Source organism: Euphorbia lathyris, chromosome 2, assembly GCF_963576675.1.
Source record: "Euphorbia lathyris chromosome 2, ddEupLath1.1, whole genome shotgun sequence".
NCBI classification, from domain to species: Eukaryota; Viridiplantae; Streptophyta; class Magnoliopsida; order Malpighiales; family Euphorbiaceae; genus Euphorbia; species Euphorbia lathyris.
Window position 1 is genome coordinate 22,911,589 of NC_088911.1, and position 24,353 is coordinate 22,935,941.

Sequence of the window (24,353 nt, forward strand, 5' to 3'; positions counted from 1 at the left end):
ATATAGCAGTATTAATATTGAATAAAATTAATTAAATTTAATCTATCATCTTAAATATATTAGTTATTTTTTGTGTTTTGAAAATTTAGTACAATGTTCCAAGTATTTCTCAAGTTATTCCATTTTTTGTATTTTAAAAATTTAATACGATGTTCCAAGTATTTCAATTTAATTAATTCCAATCCAAGTTGATACTAGAAATAATATATATACTTTCTATTTAAATTTGGATAGGGGTAATATAGTAAAATGAATCATTTTATCTCTATCCATATCCTACGTATCAAACATAAGATAATAAACTCTTCTATCTTATTTTTATCCTTATCCTTATCCACATCCCTACTTTTAGCTCTATCCATATCCCTATCCCCATAGATTACCAAACGGCGCACAATTATATTCAATCTAAATTTATATCATAATTAACTCAATTTAACATATACTAGAAAACTTTTAAATTTATAATCTCAATTAGGGGTGAGTATGTTTCGTACAATTCGGAGATTTGATCTCCATAATTGTATCTAATAAAGTTAAAGGTTCAATCTAGTTCTGGATCTTTTTTCGGATATTCGGTCTGGTTCCACAATCTCCAACATATTTATTCAGTAATATTAAGAATTTAAAAATCTTCAGAATTGTACCTAAGTAAATCAACGGTACAATTCGGTTCAGTCCTAAAACAAATCAATGATTCAATCCAATTTTAAATCTTTTTATTCAAATATTCGGTCCAGTTGAAGAATAATCAAAATCCACACTCAGCCCTAATCTCAATTCATCAATTAAATTTCAAATAATAATATTTACAATTTAACGATAGCCTATCAAATTTCAAATCAATCAAGATTTTGACCGCTAAATTAAATTAAATAACCAAATAATAATATTAATTTAAAAAAACATCAAATTAAATTTTAAATTAAATTAAATAACCAAAATAGTTTTCTACGTATAAAATAACACCAATATAGGTTTAATATTTAAAAAAGAATATCAATTCAGATATCGATAACGGAACGTGACATGTCATTTATATTACTTTGTTAAGTTCTGTCAATTATATGTGGAGAGAGAAATCAGAGTAATATGAATGACGTACATATTTTGTTATCGAAACCTAAATTGTACTTTTTTTTAAATCTTAAAGCTAAATTAGTGTTATTTTATACGTAGAACCTAAATTGATACTTTCCAGTCCTATTTTGGTATATTATTCCAATATAAAATAAAAGTGACCATTTATAATACGGGGACAAAAAAGATGCAAAACAGATTGGAGATTTAAATTAGGATCACTTTTTCGATAATTTTTCTTCGACTCACTCTACGCCTAAAACGGTGTTGTTTTAGGCATGAGGATACAAGGTGCCCAATCTTAATGGGCTGATTTTTTTTTTTTTAAGTCCACTCTTTAAAAACCATTGTTTTGAGAGTGCTCTTAAGTAAAAAAGATGTACAACCTAATAGGGCTAGACAATTTCAATCTCCTTTGACAGGGTTGCTGGTAGAGAAAGTTCGAGAGGAGGAGGAACCACGACATCACCCTACTCTAGGGTGGTGTAGGGGTGCCGGTCTCTCATTCCTTAGGTTGTTTTTGCTTCTGCTAGACTTAGTTAAAATAAATTGATTGATTTTTAAATTCTAGAAATGTCCCATTAGTTTATTGAATTTGTTTAAAATTAAACCTATTGATTTTGCTTAAAGTGATTTATCAGCAGATTGAACTTGTTTGTTGATTTATTAACACTCTGAAATTACTTAAAGTGATACATGTATCAATTTTTTTTTTATCAGGTAATACTTAAGTCAATTATATCATTTTAAGCAAAAAAAAAATTTCAAATTGAGGTGGTTGGACCAAAATTAGGTATCCCTCAATAAATTAAGGCCAAAAGATCATGTGATATGTTGTAATGGTCCTATTTCCATTTGCTTAGTTCAGAACCAAATTCTGGTGTTGGGCTTTGCTTGTATATTGAGTTTGAATCCATCGTTAGTAAATTTTGAGTTCGCAACTGAAAACTGGTGTTTGAAACCTCTTATATCTCCTTGTATAACGCAGTTGTCTGTTTTATCAACAAAAAAAAAAAACGCAGTTGTCTGAAGAAGTTAAGCAAACCAAAAGGTAATTGTCTAAAAAAATTTAAGGTTTAATTAAAAAAAATTCACGCGGTTTCTAGGTACCACGTAGCAGAGTTATGTTCGTTTGATATTAATAGTATTATTTTTCATTTTTCTTTCACGTGTATGTTTATGTTAGTGATTAGTTACTAATGAGTGATAACATGATGTAAGTATGCAGTGGCGATGACACGATTCATGACCGAGAAGACGCAATTTAATAAATTATTTTTCCAATTGATCCAACTTGTAAACATTATGATTAAAATTACTCTTAAGTGTTGTTTGGTTGCTCATTTTCATGTTCATGTTTGCCTTTTTCATTTCAAAATTCAGAGTTTTAAGTGTTTGGTTAGAAATCTTCTATTTTCCTTTTCATTTAAAAAGTGAGAGTTAATTAGGTGTTTGGTTAGAAACTCATGTTTACGTTTTATACCTGAAAGCCTTTTATAAAAGCAGAAAATCACTGGTTTTTGGAAAAACAGTTTTACAATAAAAAGTAGGTGAAAAAAACGGACCATTAATGATAAAATTCACGTGGTCATTAGGATCCATGTGAACATTGTTGTAATTACTAAGGTTAATGATAAGATTACATCATTTTAAAAATTACAATAAAAATTACTATTGAAGATTTCATGGCGTGATAGTGATACGAATCTGGGGAAATGTTTTTACGGTTGCTTCAAGTACGGGATAAAAAAATATCCCAATTTGGGGTTATGTTTTACAATTAGACAAGTTTTAGGGGTTATGTTTTACAATTGGACAAGTTTAAGAAGTAAGTTGTTACAATTGAAAGTTGGAGACAGTTGCAACATTTGGATAAGTTGAGAGGTTATTTGTTTATTAGGAATAGGATAGTATAGAAAGAAAAAGACCACTATGAATAGCAACATTAATCTTGTTTTTCCCCAAGCTTGCCAGCTCTGCCAAGTTTTTATCTTCAAACTTCAAAGGCTGATGAAAGTCAACACGCTCATCCGCCTTATTTGACACTACATTTTAATATTTCGTGCACCTATTTACCACTTCATTTTTCAATTTTCAATTTTCAAGCAACCCTTCCTTCCTCACTCTATATATAAGTTCATCCTTCATCTTGTTCCATATATCTTCCACACACCAATTATACAGATACAATTGTAATTTCCCTTTTAATTAATCTTGTGGTTCATCCTCGATCTTTTCCGTAATTAGCTAAATGGCGATGTTGAAGAGCGTAGTTGCATTATGCATGATGGTGCTGTTAGTGGGTATGTCCGTATCAGAGGTAAAATGTCAAGAAGAGATAAATCTGTGCCCAGGAGAAATGTCGCCACCAGATCAATGCCCTATTGCTTGTTTCAGGGCTGACCCTGTTTGCGGAGCTAATGGTGTCACCTACTCCTGCGGCTGCCCTGACGCCTTATGCGCTGGTGTTCGAGTCGTTAAGCTTGGAGAATGCTAGACCTACCTTCTTTCTTCTGCATGCTCAACCATATCATCCTGCTCTCTCAATTTTCTCTTTTACTTTTATTTTATTTGGAACCTAATGCATATTCATACGATGTTTACTATGTGTATTATTATATCAACAATGAATAAAGATGATGTTGAGCTTGATAAATAATACTATGAATTTAAGGAATTAATAAATAATAGGGGTTAGTATTATATATCTGTAAAAGAAAAAGCTAAAGAATCTATCTTTATTATATACTTATATTTCAAGCTTCACAGTAATTATCTTGTACATTTAATAATTTGGCAAGGAATTAATAAGCTAAACAACAGTGTTTGGTTGAGCAATATGGCAGAAAACAAAAGAGGATAAGAGTGTTGAGGTTTATTGTTAAATTCTAACAATTAATTGATTATTATTTTTAGAATGTCTAAATCCTGCTAATTTAGGTTAGTGGATGCTAGCTAATTACAACCCAACTCTCTCAACCTCCACCAACTGTCATAGCTGTTTTTTCCTTTTTTAATTAATTAATTTCATCCAACTCATCCATAGCATCGAATTGGACAAATTATTAGAAACACCCGGTTTTCCATGTTAAATGGAGGATCTCCCATACATATTTTGACATGTGTAATATGAACCCATGTATATTATAAGAGGCCCCACTATTTTAATTATTATGTGGGATCACAATATACGTGTCCAAATGTGAATTAAAGGTCTTCCGAGTGACATGGAAGACCAGATGCTTAATATAAGAACTCAACGAATTGATAATAATAACACGAACCTTGTGAATGGAGTTTGTCACTGTTTGGTAAAAAAAAATTAAGGTAAAATTAGAAGTTGTAGCGATATTATTCTATAATAGTGGTGTTTGGTGAATAGGTTTAGAAAAGTTTATCGGATCTAAAAAGTTGATTTAAAAAAAAAACGGTTCTATAAATTTTTTAATTAAGTTATTGTTCCATCTCTTTTGAAGGATTAATCTCAAACAAAAGTTTTACCTTGTCTTTATTTGTCATTTTAGACAAACAAATATTAGCAATTTAAGGTAAATTACATACATAATGTACAACTTTTGCCATTTTTCATATTTTGGTGTACAACCTTTAATTTTGCACACAAAACTATACAACCTTTTGATGTCTTCTCATTAAAGTGTATAGTCGGTAATTGTGACCGGTTAATGCGAAGTAACGCGCCATGTCAGCAATTTAACATTTCTAAAAATCAAAAGTTGACCGGTCAACGCAAAATCAACGTGTCACGTCAGTAATTTTGACTTTTAGGGAGGTCAAATTACTGACGTGGTGCGTTGACTTCACGTTGATCGCTCATAGTTACCGGTTGTACACTTTAGTGAGAGATCACCAAAAGGTTGTACAGTTTTATGTGCAAAAATGAATGTTGTACATTAAAGTGTGAAAAATGACAAAGGTTGTACACCACGTATATATAATTTATCCTAGCAATCTAAGTTTTAGTATACATAACCAGCTAGTCAAATCAGCTAACAAAAAAGGTACTCCCTCAATTTCAAAATAATTTTTACATTTATCAAATTTTCTTATTTCATATTATTTATCGAGTTTAGTTTTCAAAGAAATTTCTTTTCTATTTTACCTTTATTAATGAGTTTATATTAATTACATGTATAAATAGTGGTTCAATTTAATGATTGCGAATGCGAAAGAACAAATCACCTTAACAGTCATGAATCTCTTCCGCAGTGGACGCAACTGCTATGATTTTGCTTTGCATTTTACGTGCACTACGAATAAATTTATGATTGTGAATGTGTTTTTCTAGTGAAATAAGGTCATTTTTAAAATTCAATACGCAAAGATACATCAAATAACATTCCAACAAGAAATGACACAAAAACACGCAACAAAACCCTAAACTCTAAACCAAAATTGCAACAAAACCCTAAACTCTGAACCAAAATCGCAACAAAGCAAAAATACATGATAACTAATATTATGACTTACCTTCTTTTCAAGTTTTGCCATTGAAATCACAGTTAGAAATCGTATAAAGAAATCACGTGACTCACACAGAATTCACAAGCAAGGGAAATAAGTTTTCGCATAACGGTGAAGAAAAAAATTGGTTAAGTTGTTATATATATACTAAAGGTATTTTGAAAAAGTCTAATTTAAAAATAGGGTTAATTACAAATAACTACCTTGTAGTTTGGACGATTTGCGATGTGGTACCTGTGGTATTTTTTTTTTTGCAAACACAACCCTATGGTTGCAAAAATTTACATATTTTTTTTACTTTGCCAAATTTGACCAATAACGACTTCGAAATGAAAATTTTCAAGAGTTAAATGATATTTCAAGCAACTTTAATTCTTCAACTTTTTAGGTTTGAGGTCATTTAGGTGTTGTTTTTTATGAGAGAGAAAGATAATGTTGAGAGAGAGAAAACTTCAAAAATGATGATTTTGAAAAATTAAGAATATAGTTCCATAGTAAATATGATACCAAACAAGTTTAATTCTTGAAAATTTTCATTTTGAGGTCGTTATCGGCCAAATTTGGCAAAGTAAAAAAAACAGGTAAAATTTTGCAACCATAGGGTTGTGTTTGCAAAAAAAATACCACAGGTACTACATCGCAAATCGACCAAATCACAGGGTAGTTATTTGTAATTAACCCTTAAAAATATCTAGTTTTATAAAAAGTAATGTAATGAATCTAAATATGTAAATAAATCTTTTAATTGAATCAGTTTTGTAATTTACCGATCGATAAAATTTAATTACTTTTTTCCTTCTTTTGTTTTTATAGAAGAAATTTATTAAAGGGTAAATTTCAAATAAAACTTTTGTGATTTCACTAATTTTCAGATAAAGGACTGTGGTTTACTTTTTGTCAAAACGAGAATTGAAGTTTCGCACTTGGATTAATGCTATTAAAATGAAAATTTTCAAGAATTAAAGTTGTTCAATGTCATATTTTTTTATGGAACTATATTTTCGATTTTCGAAAATCATCTTTCTTAGAACTTTCTCTCTCTAAACGTTAACTTTCTCTCTTTACCAAACCTCATCTAAACAATGTCAAAATAAAAAAGTTGAAGAATTAAAGTTGTTTAGAATATTAATAGTTATTAAAATATGTCATTTTTGAAGTCGTCAATGGTGATTTGAAGAATATCAATCGAAAAAGTCCTTATTTTGCTAAAGTTGAAAGCCTCAATCCTCGTTTTGACAAAAAGTAAACCACAGTCCTTTATCTGAAAATTAGTGAAACCATCGGGGTTTTATTTGAAGTTAGGGTCAATTACATGAATATCATAATTAAGTACAAAATTACAACTAAATCATATCACCAAACTTAATTCTTATTATGTCATTATTTTCTATATATTATGATTTTACATTATAATTTAAAGATTCTAGACTCCAATTCATAAACTATAAACCGTAAAAAATATATTATAGACTTCTAATTTATAAATTCTAATATTTAAATATATTAAAAATACTGATTTTAACTAATTTAACATAATCCAAAATTATGACTTGACATTGTTGTAAATAATTTTTAAAATACGAATTTCTGTGTAATTTTCCCTTTATTAAATAATAACGGTTAGAACAGACACAAACGATCAACGGCCGCGTATTGGTGCTTTGGGGAGGAATTGGTCTATCAAACCGTTGTCGAGTTCAAACCGTTTCCTTTGTGGTGTCCAGCTTTTCTTCGTTCTTGAATCTTGATCACCAAATCCATCACTTTGGTTCATCTAATTTCTTTCCATTTCTACTTACTCTTTGACTTCTATTCGAATCCTCTTCTCCTTCGTCTGGTCCGCCCCCAAAAGTTAGGGTTTGGGTTTGGCGACCTTCACCTGATCTCCACCAATTTCGCCGTTGCCCTAACTCTAATTCGATGAATCCATCGGCGCCTAAATTCTCACCATTCACCCTGATATGTATCTTCATCGCGATATTTGGTTTCTCCTTGCGGCCGGCGCAATCGAAGAGCGAAGACGGAATGGTAATTCAGCAAATCATCAGCAAAGAGGGAGGCGAAATCTGCGCAGGAGTAACTGCGCCGGCGTCATGTCCGGTCAATTGTTTTCGTGCCGATCCCGTCTGTGGTGTTGATGGAGTGACATATTGGTGCGGGTGTGCTGATGCTATTTGCAATGGTACTCCTGTAGCTAAATTAGGGCCTTGTGAGGTGGGTAATGGAGGCACCGGTTCTCTTCCTCACCAGGCGCTTCTTCTGGTTCACATTCTATGGCTCATCTTGCTCGGTTTTTCTTTGCTATTCGGTCTTTTTTAATTTGAATGAAACACAGACAATTCTATGTATACTTTTTCCTTTCTATATTGTGTTGCGACATTTTTTCTGTGTGTATCTAAGAGAAGTTGATTTGTGAATAATTGAAACATGATTCTTTCAATCTTTCTATTGTATTTTCATTCTTCTGTTTAAGTTGGTTGATATTGTAGATCATGTTCTGAAAGCTTATTATGTGTTCATCCTTTCACTGACAATCTCAAAGTTATCTAAAAATCACAATTCAGAAAGATAATTTGTGCAAAATAACAGTAAAATGAGAAAATATCCATTGATCTCAACAAGAGATGTGCCAAGTTTTAGGGAATGAGATCATACAGATATCTGCACAGCTTACACCTCCATGATCTTGTTTTGAATCTAATACAAGATAGCTGATAGGATGCAGATACAAAGTAGTATTTCGAGTACCCTGTTCTCGATGATAGAATCTCTTCTGATCCATATTGTTTAAGTTCATGTACTGAAACCATTAGCCGGTATCGCCTCTTGCAGGCAATTCCAGTAAGTTGCACTGTGTTGTTGTAATTGACATCAGGTTTTAGTACGAAAACAGATGTGCTCCATTCCTGGCCAGAATTTGGAATTGCTGCTTCCGTTGTTCTGCTGAATAGGTATGTGCCAATTCATCAGTTTCACAAGGTGTCTTATGAGGATCATTCATCCTTTTGGCGCAAAATTGACGCCTTTTGGTATCTTTGTTTATCAATTTCCTTTGCTAAGAAATCCAAAGTCGTGTCGGTGACATGGTTTGGCAAGCATCCTGCATCAAGCATCATCTTTAAAAACTTATATGCATCTTTCAAATGACCTGCTTTGCTATGAACTTCAATCATCGTATTGTAAGTGACTACATCAGGATCTATTCCACTGGATTTCATCTGTTCAAAAAGCATTCTAGCTTCATCGATTCTGCCCGCCTTTCCCAATGAATTAATCAAGGTGTTGTACATAACAATGTCAAGGTAACCGCCTTTTTTTATTAACTTATCTAGAACAGAACTAGCTAGATCTGCTCTTCCCATCTTCCCCAAGCCTTGAATTATCACATTATATGTTGCTATATCAGAAGGGCAAACTTTTTCACCCATTTCATTGAGGACACCCCATGCCTCATTGAAATACCCTTTTTTAACAAAAGAACTCATGATAGAATTGTACGTGTAAGTTGCAGGGTCGACACCCATATCACTGAATATCTCAAACAACTTGCAGGCCAAGCTCAGCTTTCCCTTCGCCAAAAATATCGACAAGAAAGTATTCATCATGTCGATATCAAAAGAGTCTGATCCCTTTGCTTGAACTCTTTGCCCTTTAACCAGTGCAAATAGCTGAGAGTGATTATCATTTGAAATCACATGATTGGCCAAATGATCCATATGTGGAGATGATGACCACTGATCAATTTCAGCCGATGAACTGTTCTTCTCCTCATCTGAAACATGATCGTCAAACCCAGGATACCTTAACGAACCCATAATCTCATGAACATTACCATTAGATGGGAACATTGATGTAAAGTCTTTTTTTCTGCTCTGCGGATGTTTCAGTAAAGATTTGAGATCTGCTTGCCATTTGAGAACATTCGGTACTAAATTACCATCTCTTACATGCCTCAACAACTTCTCTGTCCAATCCCATCTACCCTGTTTATGAAATTCGATCAAGAGAGTCGATATCGTTACTAGGTCAACGACGAAGCCTCTTTCCTCCATTTCTTCCACCAAACGTAGTGCTTCCTCGAGTTGACCTTCTCTACAAAGAAGTAAAACAACAATGCTGTAAGTAATTGCATCCACAAAGTTGCCCTTCTTCTTCAGGTCACAGAATAAACTGTAAGCAGCCTCAGACCTACCGTTCTTGCACAATCCAGCTATCAAAATATTATATGTCCACGGTGAAGCCCTCACTCCATCCCGAACCATCCTCTCAAACAGCTGGCACGCTTCCTTTACTTTCCTCGCCTTGAACATCCCATCGAGAAAAGAATTATAAACAGTGGTATCTGGAAGGAAGCCATTGTAATGCATCTCACTAAAAATCCGTGTTGCATCATTCATCCTATAAGATTTAGAACACCCTTGAATAAGTATTCTATATGTAAAGGCATCAGGTTCATAACCAGACACTTTTAATTCATCGTAAACTATCAATGCATCATTCACCTTTCCGAACAAGCATAGAACACGAATCAGGCTATTGTAGGTGCACAAATCAGGACCAAATGATCCAGAACGAGAACTCTTTTCCTTCATCTCTTTGAATAGCTTCAATGCAATACCCAGATCTCCCCAGCAACCAAATGCATAGATGCAAATATTGTAACCCCATGTGTCCAACTGAAACCCCTGTTTCTCCCTTAGTATCTCGAAGACTCTTTCGAATTCTACCCTCATATCCGCCTTTCTAAGCGCAACCAACAGCGCATTACAAGCAATTGAACCTGGAAATGAAACTGCAACATCATTTCTTGCAGAATCTTCCTCTTTCGAATCATTGGAAGCTTCTACCAATTTAAAGAACATAGACAAAGCTACTCCTACCTGATTTTTCTTAGCTAGTGCCACTAGAACAGAGTCATACATGCGAGGAAGTAAATTAACTCCTAATAAATCCATGTACCCAAGAATCTCAAGAACAAATTCAAAGTTACCTAACTGTATAAATGCAACAAGGAGAAACTTAAAAGTCTCAGAATTAACAACTACACCATCATCCTTCATTAAATTTAGCAACAAGGGAACCTCATCAGAGTACCCAGCACGACACAAAGTACGAAACATGTGAGAGTATGTGCACGCCGAGTGTTTGTAATTATGTCTGAATGAACACCATTTGAAAAATTCCAGCTTTCTGGAGGCGTGAATCGAGGTTTGGCGTAGGATTTGGAGGACAAGGGGCTCTGACAGAGGAATTGATTCTGGGTCGAGATTTCGGGTTCCCGATTCAGAGAGATTTTTTGTTAGATAAGCAACCAAGAGTACATTCTCCAATTCGTAAGACGAGGATGAGAAAAAAAGACCGGCTCTTAAGCGGTGTATCGTGGACTTGAATTTTGGGTATTTCACCCCGAATAAAAAGCATGACTGCACGAGTTCTTTGACAGTAGCGGTGCATCTTGACATTGATCCACTCGATTCCTCTAGTTTGAGATGTCGATAAGAGAGAAGGAGGTGAAAGCATATACGTTCTCTGTTGTAATTTGACAGTGTCGATTGAGGAATTATCTAGAATTGGGGCAGTGGTGATGGAATTGATGATCGGAGAGAACTGAATTGAAGAAAAAGGAGCTGGATTTCGAGCGCGAAAGGTTGGATAAAAGTTGCTGCCTCCCTTGGAGTAAACAGAGAAGACAACTGAACGGAGTAAAATCGGGTTACTTTAATTAACTCGAAGTCATTAATGTATGGGAAAATTACAAAACTGGATCAAATGGGAGGTCTATTTACATATTTAACCCACTTACTCAATCTACTACATATCTAGACTGATTTTGTGTGACTTTTCCATAATACCCCTAACCTTTCCACTTCCACCACTCGCGAACCGCCGCTCCCCCTATCTCCTTGGTTATGCGAAAAGTTGCTCATGCATTAATGATTTCAAGACTTTTGATCTTCCTTTCTTCCTTTAAATTGCACGAAATCTGCACCATTTAGTCAAAATCACAATGAATTTCTCTTTTTTCTCTCTTCATCTATTGATTCTGCAACTTCCCAACCCTAGAAAACGAAGCCATGGTTTTTCATCTTCCTGTTCGTTGCTTGGTTTCTTTTTTCTTGTTACCATCAAAGAAATGGTTTTTCTACGTTATTTCTTTCGTTCTTCCCATGTTATCATATTGTTATTGTCGCTTTTGGGGTGAAAGGGGTGAAAAATGTAAGTATCTGTTTTTTTTCTGCGTTTTTTCATGAATTCACTTCGCAATCGATGGTTTCGCGAAGCTTTGCAAAGAGAACGAGCCTGGGAAAGTGACGATCTACTTCGTGAATCGATGATTTCGCGAAGATCTGTGAAGAAAAAGAGTCTGAAACGTATGGATCTACCTCGCGAATCGATTAGTTCGCGAAGTCTGCGAATAGATCCTCACGTTTCAGACCTCGCAGACTTCGCGAAAGCATCGATATGCGACGTAGATAGTCACGTTTCAGACCTCGCAGACTTTGCGAAAGCATCGATATGCGAAGTAAAATCACATCTTTCCCTGCACATTTACATTCGCATGCTTCACTAATCTTCATTTCGCGAAGCCAAAATCGTCTTTTTCCCTGCCTAACACGATTAATTTTTTCTGTAGATGGTTGAATACGTAACATCCCTTTCTGGAAGGCGGCGTACTGGGCTGCAGGAGAGATGATTTTCCTTCCTGTATAGGGATAAACTTCCCCAAGATTGACACATTCACTCCTAAAGTGGTTGGTTAGGAGAGGTTGTGTCAATCTTGGGGTGCACCATGGGACACGTCCATCCCATGGTGCCAATCTTCAAAGTGAACCTAACTAATCCGGTACCAATTTTAAATCGGATGAGTAATCTTGGTGTGCACCGTGGGACACGTCCATCCCAAAAGGTCTGGAAGTCCAGACCTTCTGGGATGAGAAATGGAAGTCCAAACCTTTTGGGATGGATGTGTCACATGTTGCACACCAAGATTACTCATCCGTTTCAAGATTGGTACCAGATTAGTTAGGTTCACTTTGAAATGATTAGTTAGTAGAGTTCATTGTGGCAATCTTGTTATAAATTTTGATAATGTTATGATTTGAATGTTGTTATTTTGGCAATCTTGTTGTAAATTTTGATAATGTTATGATTTTAATGTTAGAATCCGTTGTTTGCCATTTTCTGTTATATACCACTTCGCGAATTAACTTCAAAACATATACAGCATTCGCATATGCGAACTAAATTCATCAAGCAAAACAAAGTTCAGCTTCGCATATGCGAACTAAATTCATTAAGTAAATCCAAACATTAGCTTCGTAGGCTTCGCATATGGTCGAATATGCGAAGTCAGACGGGATGGAGACAGACCCGCATAAATATTGAGGGTATTATGGGAAAGTCACACAAAATCAGTCTAGATATGTAGTAGGATGAGTAAATGAGTTAAATATGTAAATGGGCCTCCCATTTGACCCAGTTTTATAATTTTCCCTTAATGTATATATGTATGGGTAAATTACAAAATTGATTCAATTTTGAGGGTCATTTATATATTTAGACTCATTCATTATAACACATTTCATCAAATTAGACACTTTCAAAGTGACTTTACTGAAATACCTTTGTGTGTGTGGATATATATATATATATATATATATATATATATATATATATATATAATCACTTTTTGTACATATATTTGCATCAAATTTTATGGCAAAGGTCGGAAAGAATGTAAGTTTCAATCTTCTTGCATCTAATAACCTGAAATCCCAACATGTTTAGGGTATGTTAAGGTTTACGGGTTTAAAGTTTAGTAAAAACTAGTGATTAGGGTTAGCGTTATGTTTAGCAACACGTTTACGCGTTTGAAACTTATTTGAAATATATTTGCGTGATTGAGAGATAAATTACATATGTGATGTATATCTTTTGTCCTATTTCACATATTGGTATACAATCTTCAATTTTGCATACAAAAGTGTACAACCTTTTGGCGACCGTCCATTAAATTGTACAGCCGATAATTGTGATCGGTCAACATGAAGTCAACGCACCAAGTTGCAATTTCACCTCCATAAAAGTCAAAATTACTGACGTGGCGCGTTGGTTTCGCGTTGACCGGTCGTAATTATCGGTTGTCTACTTTAGTGGGAGGTCACCAAAAAGTTGTACACTTTTGTGTGCAAAATTGAAGGTTCTATACTAAACTGTGAAATTGGACAGAAGTTGTACACCACATATGTAATTTACTCCAAAATTGAATGTGTTAAAAATCATCTTATTTTAGCAGTTCGATATTTTCGCAGACTTGAAAAACCTTTTGTAGTGGAAGAAACTGCTAAATAAATTCATATCAGTCATATGAATTTCCTTTTGCTTCCACTGTGAAAGGTTTTTCAAAACCACGAAAATAATTGTATGGAGGATTATTTTCGCAGTCTCAAAACACTGCGAAAGAATTGCATGAACTGTGAATACAATTGTATTCACAATTTTATCATCTATTTCACAGTTGCTTCAACTGCGAAATATTTTAAACTTGTTTGTTTTTGCGGTGCGAAGGAATTTATTAATTGCCAAGTAGTTTGTTTCCTTGTTTCCCTTACACTAAATCCATTTTTTTTTTGTTATAATGTGAAGGTTTCAACCAAGGATCCTTCTAAGAAATATTCCAATAAGAGAAAGAGAGGATTACCTCATGAAGATAGTCTAAAAGGTATCAAACTATTCAAATATAACTTCAGCTTGAATACAAAGGCATCAATCACGGTGCGGGCTGACTTGGAGCTAATGAAGAAAGTTAAATTGTCAACAAAACAGATGGAATTGTTTAAGAGTAGCTGTTTTGGACATTTGGTTGATATGGAAGTACATTATCTACTCTCATATGTCATTGTATAATAATACGGCATATTGCTCCACTAAATCTGAAACATAGAGAAATGTGGTTCAACGTCAAAGGAGTTGAACTCTAATTTGGAGATTCAGAGTTTGGACTTATCACCGGGCTGAGTTATGGCACTACAAAACAAATTTTGCAAAGGATGAGTCATTTAAAAAAGAAGAACAGATTGAGAGACATGTACTTTGAAGGAAGTCAAAGCTTAATGCAGAGACAAATATATGAAGCATTCGATAACATAAATTGGCACAGTGAAAAAGACATGATGCATTATTCATGGCGATGTTATATGTTATACATCGGATAAATTACATACATGGTGTACAACTTTTACCCTAAATCACACTTTGGTGTACAACCAATATTTTATCACACTAAACCGTACGAACTTCAGGTGACCTCCCACTAAAGTATACAACCGGTTTTTATGACCGGTCAACGCTGGTCAAAGTTGTCACATCATCATATTTCATTATAATATTAAAAAAAGTGGGACCCACTCTTTATAGAATTACTAAAATAGCCTTATCCCTTATAAAATTACTAAATTACCCTCATCTTCTTCCTTCAACTCCTCTCTCTCTCCATACCATTTCTCTCTCACTCCTCTCTCTCTACCATTTCTCTCTCACTCCTAAAATTTTAGGAGAGAGAGATTAATTAATGCATAGGGAGTAGAGCAGTACAGAGGAGTCAAAACCAAACTCTCCCCGATCTTATTCGAGATATCATGTCAATTTTTCGATCCAGCCACATTATTATGGTATTTATTCAAACTCCATCTCAACTCTTTCAAATTCGTTCGCATTCACTCTCTATCTCTCTTGTTTCCTTTTCCAGAGATGGCTTCTGCTCCTATCATTGCCTGTATCGCCGCTGTTCTTCTTTTGCAGCCCACGATTGCAACCTCTGGTCTTTTGTCTCCAATTTTTTCTCCCATTTTTTGTTTGTCTACTAATCCTGTAATGACCCTTTTTCTTTGTATTTAGCTCAAAGTTTTGTTCTTGTTTCATTTTTATTCGTTTATTTCATGGAATCGCATTCGCATGTGTTAATTTGGTACTTCTTTCAAAAAATTAATTGGGTCTTCGCTTGTTTTAAAATAAATGTATAAATGATTTGTGCAAAAAAAGTAGAATGTGGAAAAGGTAGAGAGAGAGAGAGGAGTGAGAGAGAAATGGTATGGAGTGAGAGAGGAGTTGAAGGAAGAAGATGAGGGTACTTTAGTAATTTTATAAGAGATAGAGCTATTTTAGTAATTTTATAAAGAGTGAGTCCAACTTTTTTTAATGTTATAATGAAAAATGATGATGTGGCAACTTTGACCAGCGTTGACCGGTCATAAAAACCGGCTGTACACTTTAGTGGGAGGTCACCTGAAGTTCGTACGGTTTAGTGTGACAAAATTTTGGTTGTACACCAAAATGTGATTTAGGGTAAAAGTTGTACACCACGTATGTAATTTACCCGTTATAATCGCATCTTCTTCACTACCGATCCAGCTCATTCAGTCGATAACAATATCATCAACCTCTTTGACTTTCCTATGCTTTTGATGAGTTTCCATGGGGAGTAATTGCTTGGGAGGAGACTTATAGGACCATGGAAATGGTTATAACTCGTTCGTCTAGAAAAGAAAAGTTTGAGAATTTCAGTAAAGAGAAGATCGATAGTGTTATGTCATATCAACTAATTAGGTTAGCACAAGCATTCCAAGTATGAGTCGTATATATACATAATTGATACCGATACCGAACCGAATAGTATGTAAAACCGAAATATAACCGAATTAGTTAAAAAAAATATAGAATATGTGTAATTCGGTGCGGTGTGTTTTTTTTTTTTGCATTTTTTGTCAAACCGAATACCGAAATGCACTTAAAATTAAAATTGACGCCGAACCGAAGTGTAAAAAAAACCGAACCGAAAAACCGAATTCCATCGATTTGGTTCGGTATGCGGTTTAAATCGCACCGATGCACACCACTAATCTTCAGTTGCTCTAAAGGAATGCATTCGCTATTGATGGCCTCAGGCTCAACAGTTAACGATTCCATGGTAGGTTGTCCGGTTGGCAAGGAGGAAGAGGTAATTTCTGTAGAAGTCGAAGTCTTCATCACTTTGGTGAAGTCCTTGATTCAAGCTACGGATTTGGCACGAAGAGACATATTTTCAGGGTTACATGCATCCAACAAAATCAAAAAGCAAAATAAGAAAAAGATAAAGTAAAGTCACCTTCTTCTTTTTATAGCTTTTTGAGCCCCTATGGTTAATTCTGCCCTTTTTTGTTATGAGAGCCGAAGGAATGTCAAATCGATTCATGACCAGCTCTCGGTATGACCATTGTTTGCGACAATTATAAAGGAGGTGAAGAGCCCTCTTTCTCCCTAGAAGTAAGTGTGCTGGCAGGTTTCAGGGCTGTGTGAAGCTTCGTTCCACTTAGTCTCAAAGGAAAAGCTCATTAGTAAGGGCTTTCAAGGATAGAAGCATTCGACTTTACTCAAAACCATTTCGACTTGAAGTTCTTCACATTTTGAACCAGTAAATCATGTCATTGGCCACTTTCTTGTTAGAATGCCAACAAGCGTGAAACAATGGTCTAGTCATGCTGACACCAAGATCCAAACACACCATGGAGAATGAAAGCAGCTCCAACCAAACGTTTGGGGAAATTTGACATGGACATATATTGAACTCATTTAAAGCAACTATAATCCCTCGAGATAATAGAAAATGCATATCCTAATGGAGGTATCATGTCGACACTCCCAACGTATATTGAGGAGGGTCAAAGGCCCTTGAATTTCGATGGGTAAACTAACAATCGTTTGTTCTGGCCATGGATAAATAGTTACGATCTTCACCAAATCATTCATAGTTGGGAATAAACGTTTGGGTTGACCTGCTTAATTTTTTCAAGTACTTCCTCAACAGGATTAGGAGAAGTTTTAGAGGAAGTAAATTTGTGAGATTTGAAGGAAGTGGCTTTTTTGAGATTTAAATGGCTTAGATATCATAGTATGGAGTAGAAAATAGAAATCTGATAAAGAGGCACTACAAGAAAAACATTGATCTCCTACGGAAATCTGCTACAAAAGGTATACTTGTAGGAAATGTAAGAAACTGCTACGCTTTCTCCTACAAACGCGTTATGTAGGAGATCTCCTACAGAGGCTCATATAGAACGAAAAATGTTGTAGGAGATTTTTGGAGGGCAGATTTCCTCCATAACTCATCTACAATCTCCTACAAATTAGTTGTTTTTCCTACATATTTATTTGTAGGAGTTAAATAATAATAATAATATATTTTATATATTTATTTATTTCACCTCTTTATCAAACTTTTTCTCTCAAAAATTGAAATAAAGATTAGTAGTGATAAAATTACTTTTTTTGGTTCGTAAGTGTATCCACCGCCGACAGCAGTGACTATTCACTTTCGCAGATTGCACCTCTATGGATGGGATTGCTGGCCACGAAAATTCTTTTCATTCCCAAAGATAGTGATAAAATTATTGATGACCCGTTAACATGATATGGAAATTTATTAAATGTATTTTTCTATTTAATTTCATTTATCTATTTAAAATTAAGAATATAAATATATCTTTTTATAAAAATCTATTTTTAAAAAATTAATAGTTTAATTTCATTTATCTATTTAAAATTAAGAATATAAATATATATATTTATAATAAAATCTATTTATAATATACAGGTGGTATGAATGGTGCGAGATAACCCATAATTTCAATATTTTATATTTTTTATATATATAAAAACTATTATTTCTAAACCTATTCTTCCCGCAGCCGCCCACGCCTCCCTTCTTACCACACCCACTTCTTCATTTCCTCACTTCTTCAGTCCGACAAACACCGGCCACCCTATAATCAGCCAGATCTTCTGTTCTCTTCTCTTTGACGTTAGATCGATATCCATCAAGTTCGATAACCTATTTGAAGGGTTATCTCGCACCATTATCTTCAGTTCTCTTCAGTATTCAGTCCGAGAACTTCTGTTGCAACATTCTTACAATTATCGATGTCTTGAAGGTAATTTACTAAGGAAAGAGTAAAAAATACTTCTAAACCCTTACAAACTAGCAAAAATTGCAATAAAATAGAGAGGAGAAAGAAGCAAATGAACTTACAGAGGTCAAAGAGTAGAAGGCGATGCAAAGAAAAGTGAAATAAAAAATATTTAGTTCAAAGGTTTATAAGTACCAAACGGGAGGATCCTAAAGAAACGACATGTTAATAATCATTACCTATCTCTTAGCTATTCTTGAGAAACTGATGGATAGGGAATAAATATTCCTACTGAAACGAGACAGAAAGCTCATAGGCAAGAAAAAGCGGCTATGAATGGCAGGATGTGGGCCTCCAAATAATAAAATTGAGCTCATCCTCGAGCATATGGGTCATTCAAAGCAAAACCCTAAAGAACTTCAAATAACTAACTCTAAAAAAGGGAACAACTGAGATATGAGAGAGCTGGACCGTGGACTAATGAGATGTCTTATGTGAAAAGTATAACCATCAAGACATATGTTTCAATCACATGGCCGGTTTTCAAATATATGCTCATAATCCTCCGTGATTCACGTAAAGGGAGATCGGTACAAAAACATATGGAATATGAGCCAACCGGACATTGATATGTGGAGATCACTGAGTCCACTCTACTTTCTAAGAGTCCACTCTACTTTCTAAGGTATTCCTTATTTCCTCAACGACTCTGGCTCAGCCTGTCAACCCTACCTTATAGATGGAAGGACATCACTGAGTATCCTAAAAATTTGAGGGTGTTAGTTAATATATGAACGTCATAATGTAATTTAATCTCAAGGGAAATTTTGAACATACAAAATTATGAAGGTTTGGTGTATATATGAATATAATGTCCTCCCTCAGCAAACTCTGTGTATAGTATTAGCAAAACAGCATATGCGTACAACTGGAACTCCAAGTCAAACTGTATAGTGTTACCAAAAACAGCATATGCTTACGATTGAGACTCAACTCAAATCAAGATAAAAAAAAAGTTAGCTATAGAAAGGAAAAATATAAACAATATTATTCTTTTTTTTTTTTTGTTAATACATCATTTTCCCTGAGGGCGAGCCTTGGCGCAACGGTGTCTTGTGACTTCTCCGATCGAGTCTTAGGAGCTGCTTCTTGAATTTGGCATACACCCTTATGGTGGGACCTCTCCCTGGACCCTCGCTTAGCGGGTAGTGTAGTGCACCGGACGCCCTTTTAATACATCATTTTCTGATAGCTCTATCAAATTGCTTAAAATGTAGTCAATTAATTCTGCAAAATAAGAAAATAACAGAATTATAGTCTTTTTGTTTTCAGTAATCGATTATAACTGATTGATGCTGTGGCCTAATTTTGAGAATGTGTAAAATGATGGTGTGCTGGTTGAGAGAATGAAGTTCTGATGGAATTAAGAATCTCCTATTCTTCTTGTGTTGCTGTTGCTTAGTAATATTATTTGACATATTGTTCTTTTCCACAGCAAAAAAACTGCTCAATCTGCTGCTCTTATTTTATTACATATATACTTTCCCCAAACAACCAAGTATTGGATGCTTAGTCTTAATCACATACCCCTTGCCTCCATCTTTCCCAATATTCAAATGCTTCTTTTATTTCCTCACAGGATTCAATCTTTCTTTTTCTCTTCTTTTCACCTGCATTAATTAATTGTTATATACCACATTGATCACCCAAAACTCGTGATGAATCTTTGAAGTCAGCTAGTGACATAATTTCTAGATGCTTAATAGTTTTGCTTTATCTAAAGATCACTTATTATATATTTTATCATTTTATTCTTTCAATAACATGGAATGGTTCCTTCCAAAAGCAGCTAAATTAAAAAAAATTGTGAGTTGTGTGCTTTTCCAAAGTATTCTGATGCTATCTCCAATCATTTTAATCAACCTAGAAACATAAAGTTTTAAAACGCATCTACATGTATTAGAAATCCACTCTATTAATAAAAATCAGTCATTGTCTCTCCATTTTTGATACAAAATTCAGTTCATTTTTACCCCATCACCATCCCTAGGATCCGTCTACCCCTTTTAGGACTGAGTCGTTATACATGCAATGATCACTAGCTAATAATTAATTGAAATCTAAAGTGAGGATGCTATTTGCATATGTTCCTCCTATAAAAGCACATAGTCTATGTATAAAAAATAAGCATTGAATTAGTAAATTAGATTGTGATTCTGGAGGAGAACTCAATATGGGTTGGAGAGATCAGTGGAAGAGTGTTTTTGCAATGGTTTTTGTAAATTTTACCTTTGCAGTAGTGAATGTACTTTTTAAAAAGGTTCTTGATAGAGGAACTAACCATATGGTTATTGTTACTTATCGCTTTATAATTTCTGCTATTTTCTTGGCTCCCATTTCTTGCTACTTGGAAAGGTATCAATATTTTCATCTGCAATCTTAATTACTTCAATAATCCATATAGTTAATTAATTACTTCTTATTGCAGAACAAGTAGACATAAGCTTACATTTCACATCTTATGTTATCTTTTCCTCGGCGCTCTTGTCGGGTAATCAGATAAATATTTCTCATTTTGACTGACTGCTGTTAAAGAAATTAGAAGTGTATGTTTTGAAATGTGTTATTTTATGATGTTTCAGGCTAACATTAACACAATGCTTGTTCCTCTTGGGACTTGGATATACATCTACTACTTTTTCCTGTGCATTTCTCAACACTGTGCCTGTCAATACTTTCATATTGGCTTTACCATTTGGGTAAGCAAAATAAACACTATGCAATTCATACTGGTTGAGTTTGTTTTTTGCACCCAGGGTTCTGAATTCGTCCCAACCCGTGACTGAGAACTCCCATTATTTTCTCCATAGAGGGGGAATGGAGAAAGAAAATTCCCCATAGGGGGACGGGATCCCCACCCCAAGAGAATCCCATCATGGGTATTCTCTCTTAGATATGTAAATATCCTGTACATCTTATTTTGTTACCTATTCCGTTATGTAAATATTTTTTTTGTATCTTCTAAGATAATATTCTCCTATTTTATAGACAAATACTTTTATGGTATCAGAGCCCGATTCAAAGACAGTTTGAGAATTGCAATTTTCAACTAGACTAATGGACTTTCACTCTAATGTTTCAGTTTGGAAAGAGTGAACTTGAAAAAGAAAGCAGGAAAAGCAAAAGTGCTAGGGGCAGTAATATGCATGGGTGGAGCCATTCTACTGTGTCTTTACAAAGGAGTTCCATTGAAAAACATTGATGAGCCGACAGACATTCCAAGTCATGTTGCTAATTCTAACACGACACAAAGGTGGATTGTTGGGTCCATGTTTTTAATGGCTGCTTGTCTATCCTTTTCTTCCTGGTTTCTCTTACAAGCCAAAATTGGAAAGACATATCCATGCCAATATTCAAGCACTGCCATTTTGACATTTTTCGCCGCAATTCAATCGGCTCTAATTAGCTTGATTTTTGAAAGAGATTTAGGCATGTGGGTTTTGAAGGGAAAGTTGGAGATCTTAAGTGTCATTTATGCTGTAAGTATATATTTCACTATCCACATTTCATAGAAAATGTTTAAATTTGCTGCTATTTAAGGCAAATTATCAGAAGCACTCGGTTCTCCACGTTAAATGGAGGACTTCCCATGCATATTTTGACACGTGTAACATGGACCCACACATTATAAGAGGTCTCGCTATTTTAATTATTAAGTGGGGTTACAATACACGTGTCCAAATGTGAATTGGAAGTAACCCGGTTCTTATTATATTAAGAACTCGCTACTTACACCAAAAGTCTTAAAATACAGGGAGTGGTGACATCGGGTTTATGCTATGTGATAATGTCATGGTGCGTAAAACAGAGGGGTCCTGTTTTTACAGCGGCATTCACTCCTTTCACTCAGATATTTGCTGCCATGTTTGATGTATCTATCCTCCATGATCAGATTTATCTTGGAAGGTATTTATTACTGACTGTAAATTTAGTTTATATTACTAAGTTTTTTTTTTTGTTTTTTTAGTTAATGTCCTGTAAATTTGGGCAGTGTTATTGGATCTGTTCTAGTTATAAGTGGCCTCTACATTCTCCTGTGGGGTAAAAGCAATGAAGCTGAGGAATTTACAGTGAAGCAAACCCAATTGAAGGAAGATGTAAATGGAATTGGGGATGTGGAATTACAAGTTCCAGTAACTATAAAATCATGATCTTTTGTACTGATGGGGAGATTCCCTTAACTATATTGTTAAATTTACTTTACACAATTAATAAAATAATATATACAAGAAATTATAACCTTAAGCTAAAATTAGTATTTATACAAGTATATATTTTCCATTTTGTATTAAAAATTCATCTTACCATCCATTTTCAATAAAGCCGCGCCTTACTCAATGTCACTCACTCCTAATCAGCTCGTTATAAATCCACCAACTTCTACCTGGTTCGTCCCCGATCAACACATCATATATAAAGAGTGAACTTTGACACTTGTTGGATATTTGAAGTGGAACATTCTTGATGGGACCCGACCCAATCCAGCTGACCCATTTCTATTATTATATAAATAAGGGAGATGTTAAATGAAAGAAATATAACTTTTTAATACTCTAAAACTATTCTACATAGTTCATCAATTTCGTTTGATCTGATTATATCGTTTTATTCGTGTTAATAATCTTGGACGTTTTAATCATTGTTAAATAAAAAAATGGTATAAGAGAAGGGTTAGAACCATGTTAGTTTTAATTAGAAATCAAATTTAAAATTTATAAGTTAGTTTTCTGATTTAAATAGAGCTTCAACCAATAAACTTGGGTTAAGGTGCAAAAATACCCCTAACGTTTTGGGCCAAGAGTAATTTTATCCTTAATGTCTGAAATGTTGCAATTTTACCCCTAACGTTGCAAGCTAAGAGCAATTTTACCCCCTAACGTTGATAAATTGGATCGATTTCAGACACTATTATAAAACACAGATATTTTTGTTCATTATTCTGCGTCAATTGCATAATAATTCGTTCAAAAAAAGGATTTCGTATTTTTTATAATTTAATAGAAGAATTTGAGATTAATATTTATAAATTCGGAGGATTTTTTTGAATTTTTTTTGTCTAATCCGTACAAAAAGATAGTATATTTTTTTATTTTTTTCACATCCCATCGAATGTTTGTGATTTGTTACTGATAAAATGGCACACGTATGAAGTTTAGATAACAAGATTCATGATCAAGAAGACAGTTTGATGAATTATTTTTCAGATTGACCCAATTTATTAACGTTAGGGGTAAAATTGCTCTTGGCTTCCAATGTTAGGGGTAAAATTGCTCCATTTTAAACGTTAAGAGTAAAATTGTTCTTGACCTAAAACGTTAGGGGTATTTTTGCACCTTAACCCAATAAACTTTAAACGGCCATAAACTTATTGTATAACTTCAATTTTTGTGTTTTCTCTGTTGTTGGATAGAGAGCATGTAAATGTTTAAATTAATTTATTATAAATAAAATTTCGATGAAAAAAAAAGTTATAAAATATTAAGAAAATATTGTGATGTTTGCATAAATAAAATTAGAGAGATTAAAAATGTTATGTCCGGAAATAATTAATTTTACCATATATTCATCGTTATTGAAAATATTTGTAAGTTACTACTTGAACGTCCAGATTTTATAGTGCTTTTGTTTCGCAATTGGCGAACGGTGCGGCTCATGCTATGACTAGACATGCTCGTTCCAATACTAATTGTTATAGTGATTTTTTTTGCGCCAACTATTTAGCTCCAATTCTTTTAATTTCGAGTTAATAAGATTTTTGCTTTTGTTTAAAAAAAAATGTTATGTCCGGAA

General features: G+C 34.1%; 3 protein-coding genes across 4 annotated transcripts; 2 read left to right on the forward strand and 1 right to left on the reverse strand.

The window, feature by feature from the left end:
* Positions 1-7,211: 7,211 nt before the first annotated feature.
* LOC136217301 (uncharacterized) lies at positions 7,212-8,002 on the forward strand. Its single transcript, XM_066003908.1, has one exon. The coding sequence runs from the start codon at positions 7,483-7,485 to the stop codon at positions 7,879-7,881; it is 399 nt and encodes a 132-aa protein (XP_065859980.1). The 5' UTR covers positions 7,212-7,482; the 3' UTR covers positions 7,882-8,002.
* A 143-nt stretch (positions 8,003-8,145) lies between these two features.
* On the reverse strand, positions 8,146-11,262 carry LOC136217300 (pentatricopeptide repeat-containing protein At4g01570). The gene has a single exon (XM_066003907.1). It carries the CDS (start codon positions 11,022-11,024, stop codon positions 8,556-8,558), a length of 2,469 nt encoding a protein of 822 aa, XP_065859979.1. The 5' UTR covers positions 11,025-11,262; the 3' UTR covers positions 8,146-8,555.
* A 9,226-nt stretch (positions 11,263-20,488) lies between these two features.
* On the forward strand, positions 20,489-22,727 carry LOC136220550 (WAT1-related protein At3g30340-like). Of its 2 annotated transcripts, XM_066008362.1 has the most exons (6): positions 20,489-20,918; positions 20,992-21,054; positions 21,146-21,262; positions 21,646-22,042; positions 22,318-22,469; positions 22,555-22,727. In XM_066008362.1, the coding sequence occupies exons 1-6, from the start codon at positions 20,737-20,739 to the stop codon at positions 22,712-22,714; spliced, it is 1,071 nt and encodes a 356-aa protein (XP_065864434.1). In that variant the 5' UTR covers positions 20,489-20,736; the 3' UTR covers positions 22,715-22,727. The 2 variants fall into 2 exon arrangements, with proteins under 2 accessions (XP_065864434.1, XP_065864435.1); XM_066008363.1 differs by lacking the exon at positions 20,992-21,054.
* Positions 22,728-24,353: the final 1,626 nt, after the last annotated feature.

Coding starts and splice junctions, on each gene's coding strand:
- LOC136217300 (XM_066003907.1), bottom strand. CDS start 11,024: ATGTCAAGATGCACCGCTACTGTCAAAGAACTCGTGCAGTCATGCTTT.
- LOC136217301 (XM_066003908.1), top strand. CDS start 7,483: ATGAATCCATCGGCGCCTAAATTCTCACCATTCACCCTGATATGTATC.
- LOC136220550 (XM_066008362.1), top strand. CDS start 20,737: ATGGGTTGGAGAGATCAGTGGAAGAGTGTTTTTGCAATGGTTTTTGTA. Junction 21,055..21,145: donor TTCCTCGGCGCTCTTGTCGG/GTAATCAGATAA, acceptor ATGATGTTTCAG/GCTAACATTAACACAATGCT. Junction 21,263..21,645: donor ATATTGGCTTTACCATTTGG/GTAAGCAAAATA, acceptor CTAATGTTTCAG/TTTGGAAAGAGTGAACTTGA.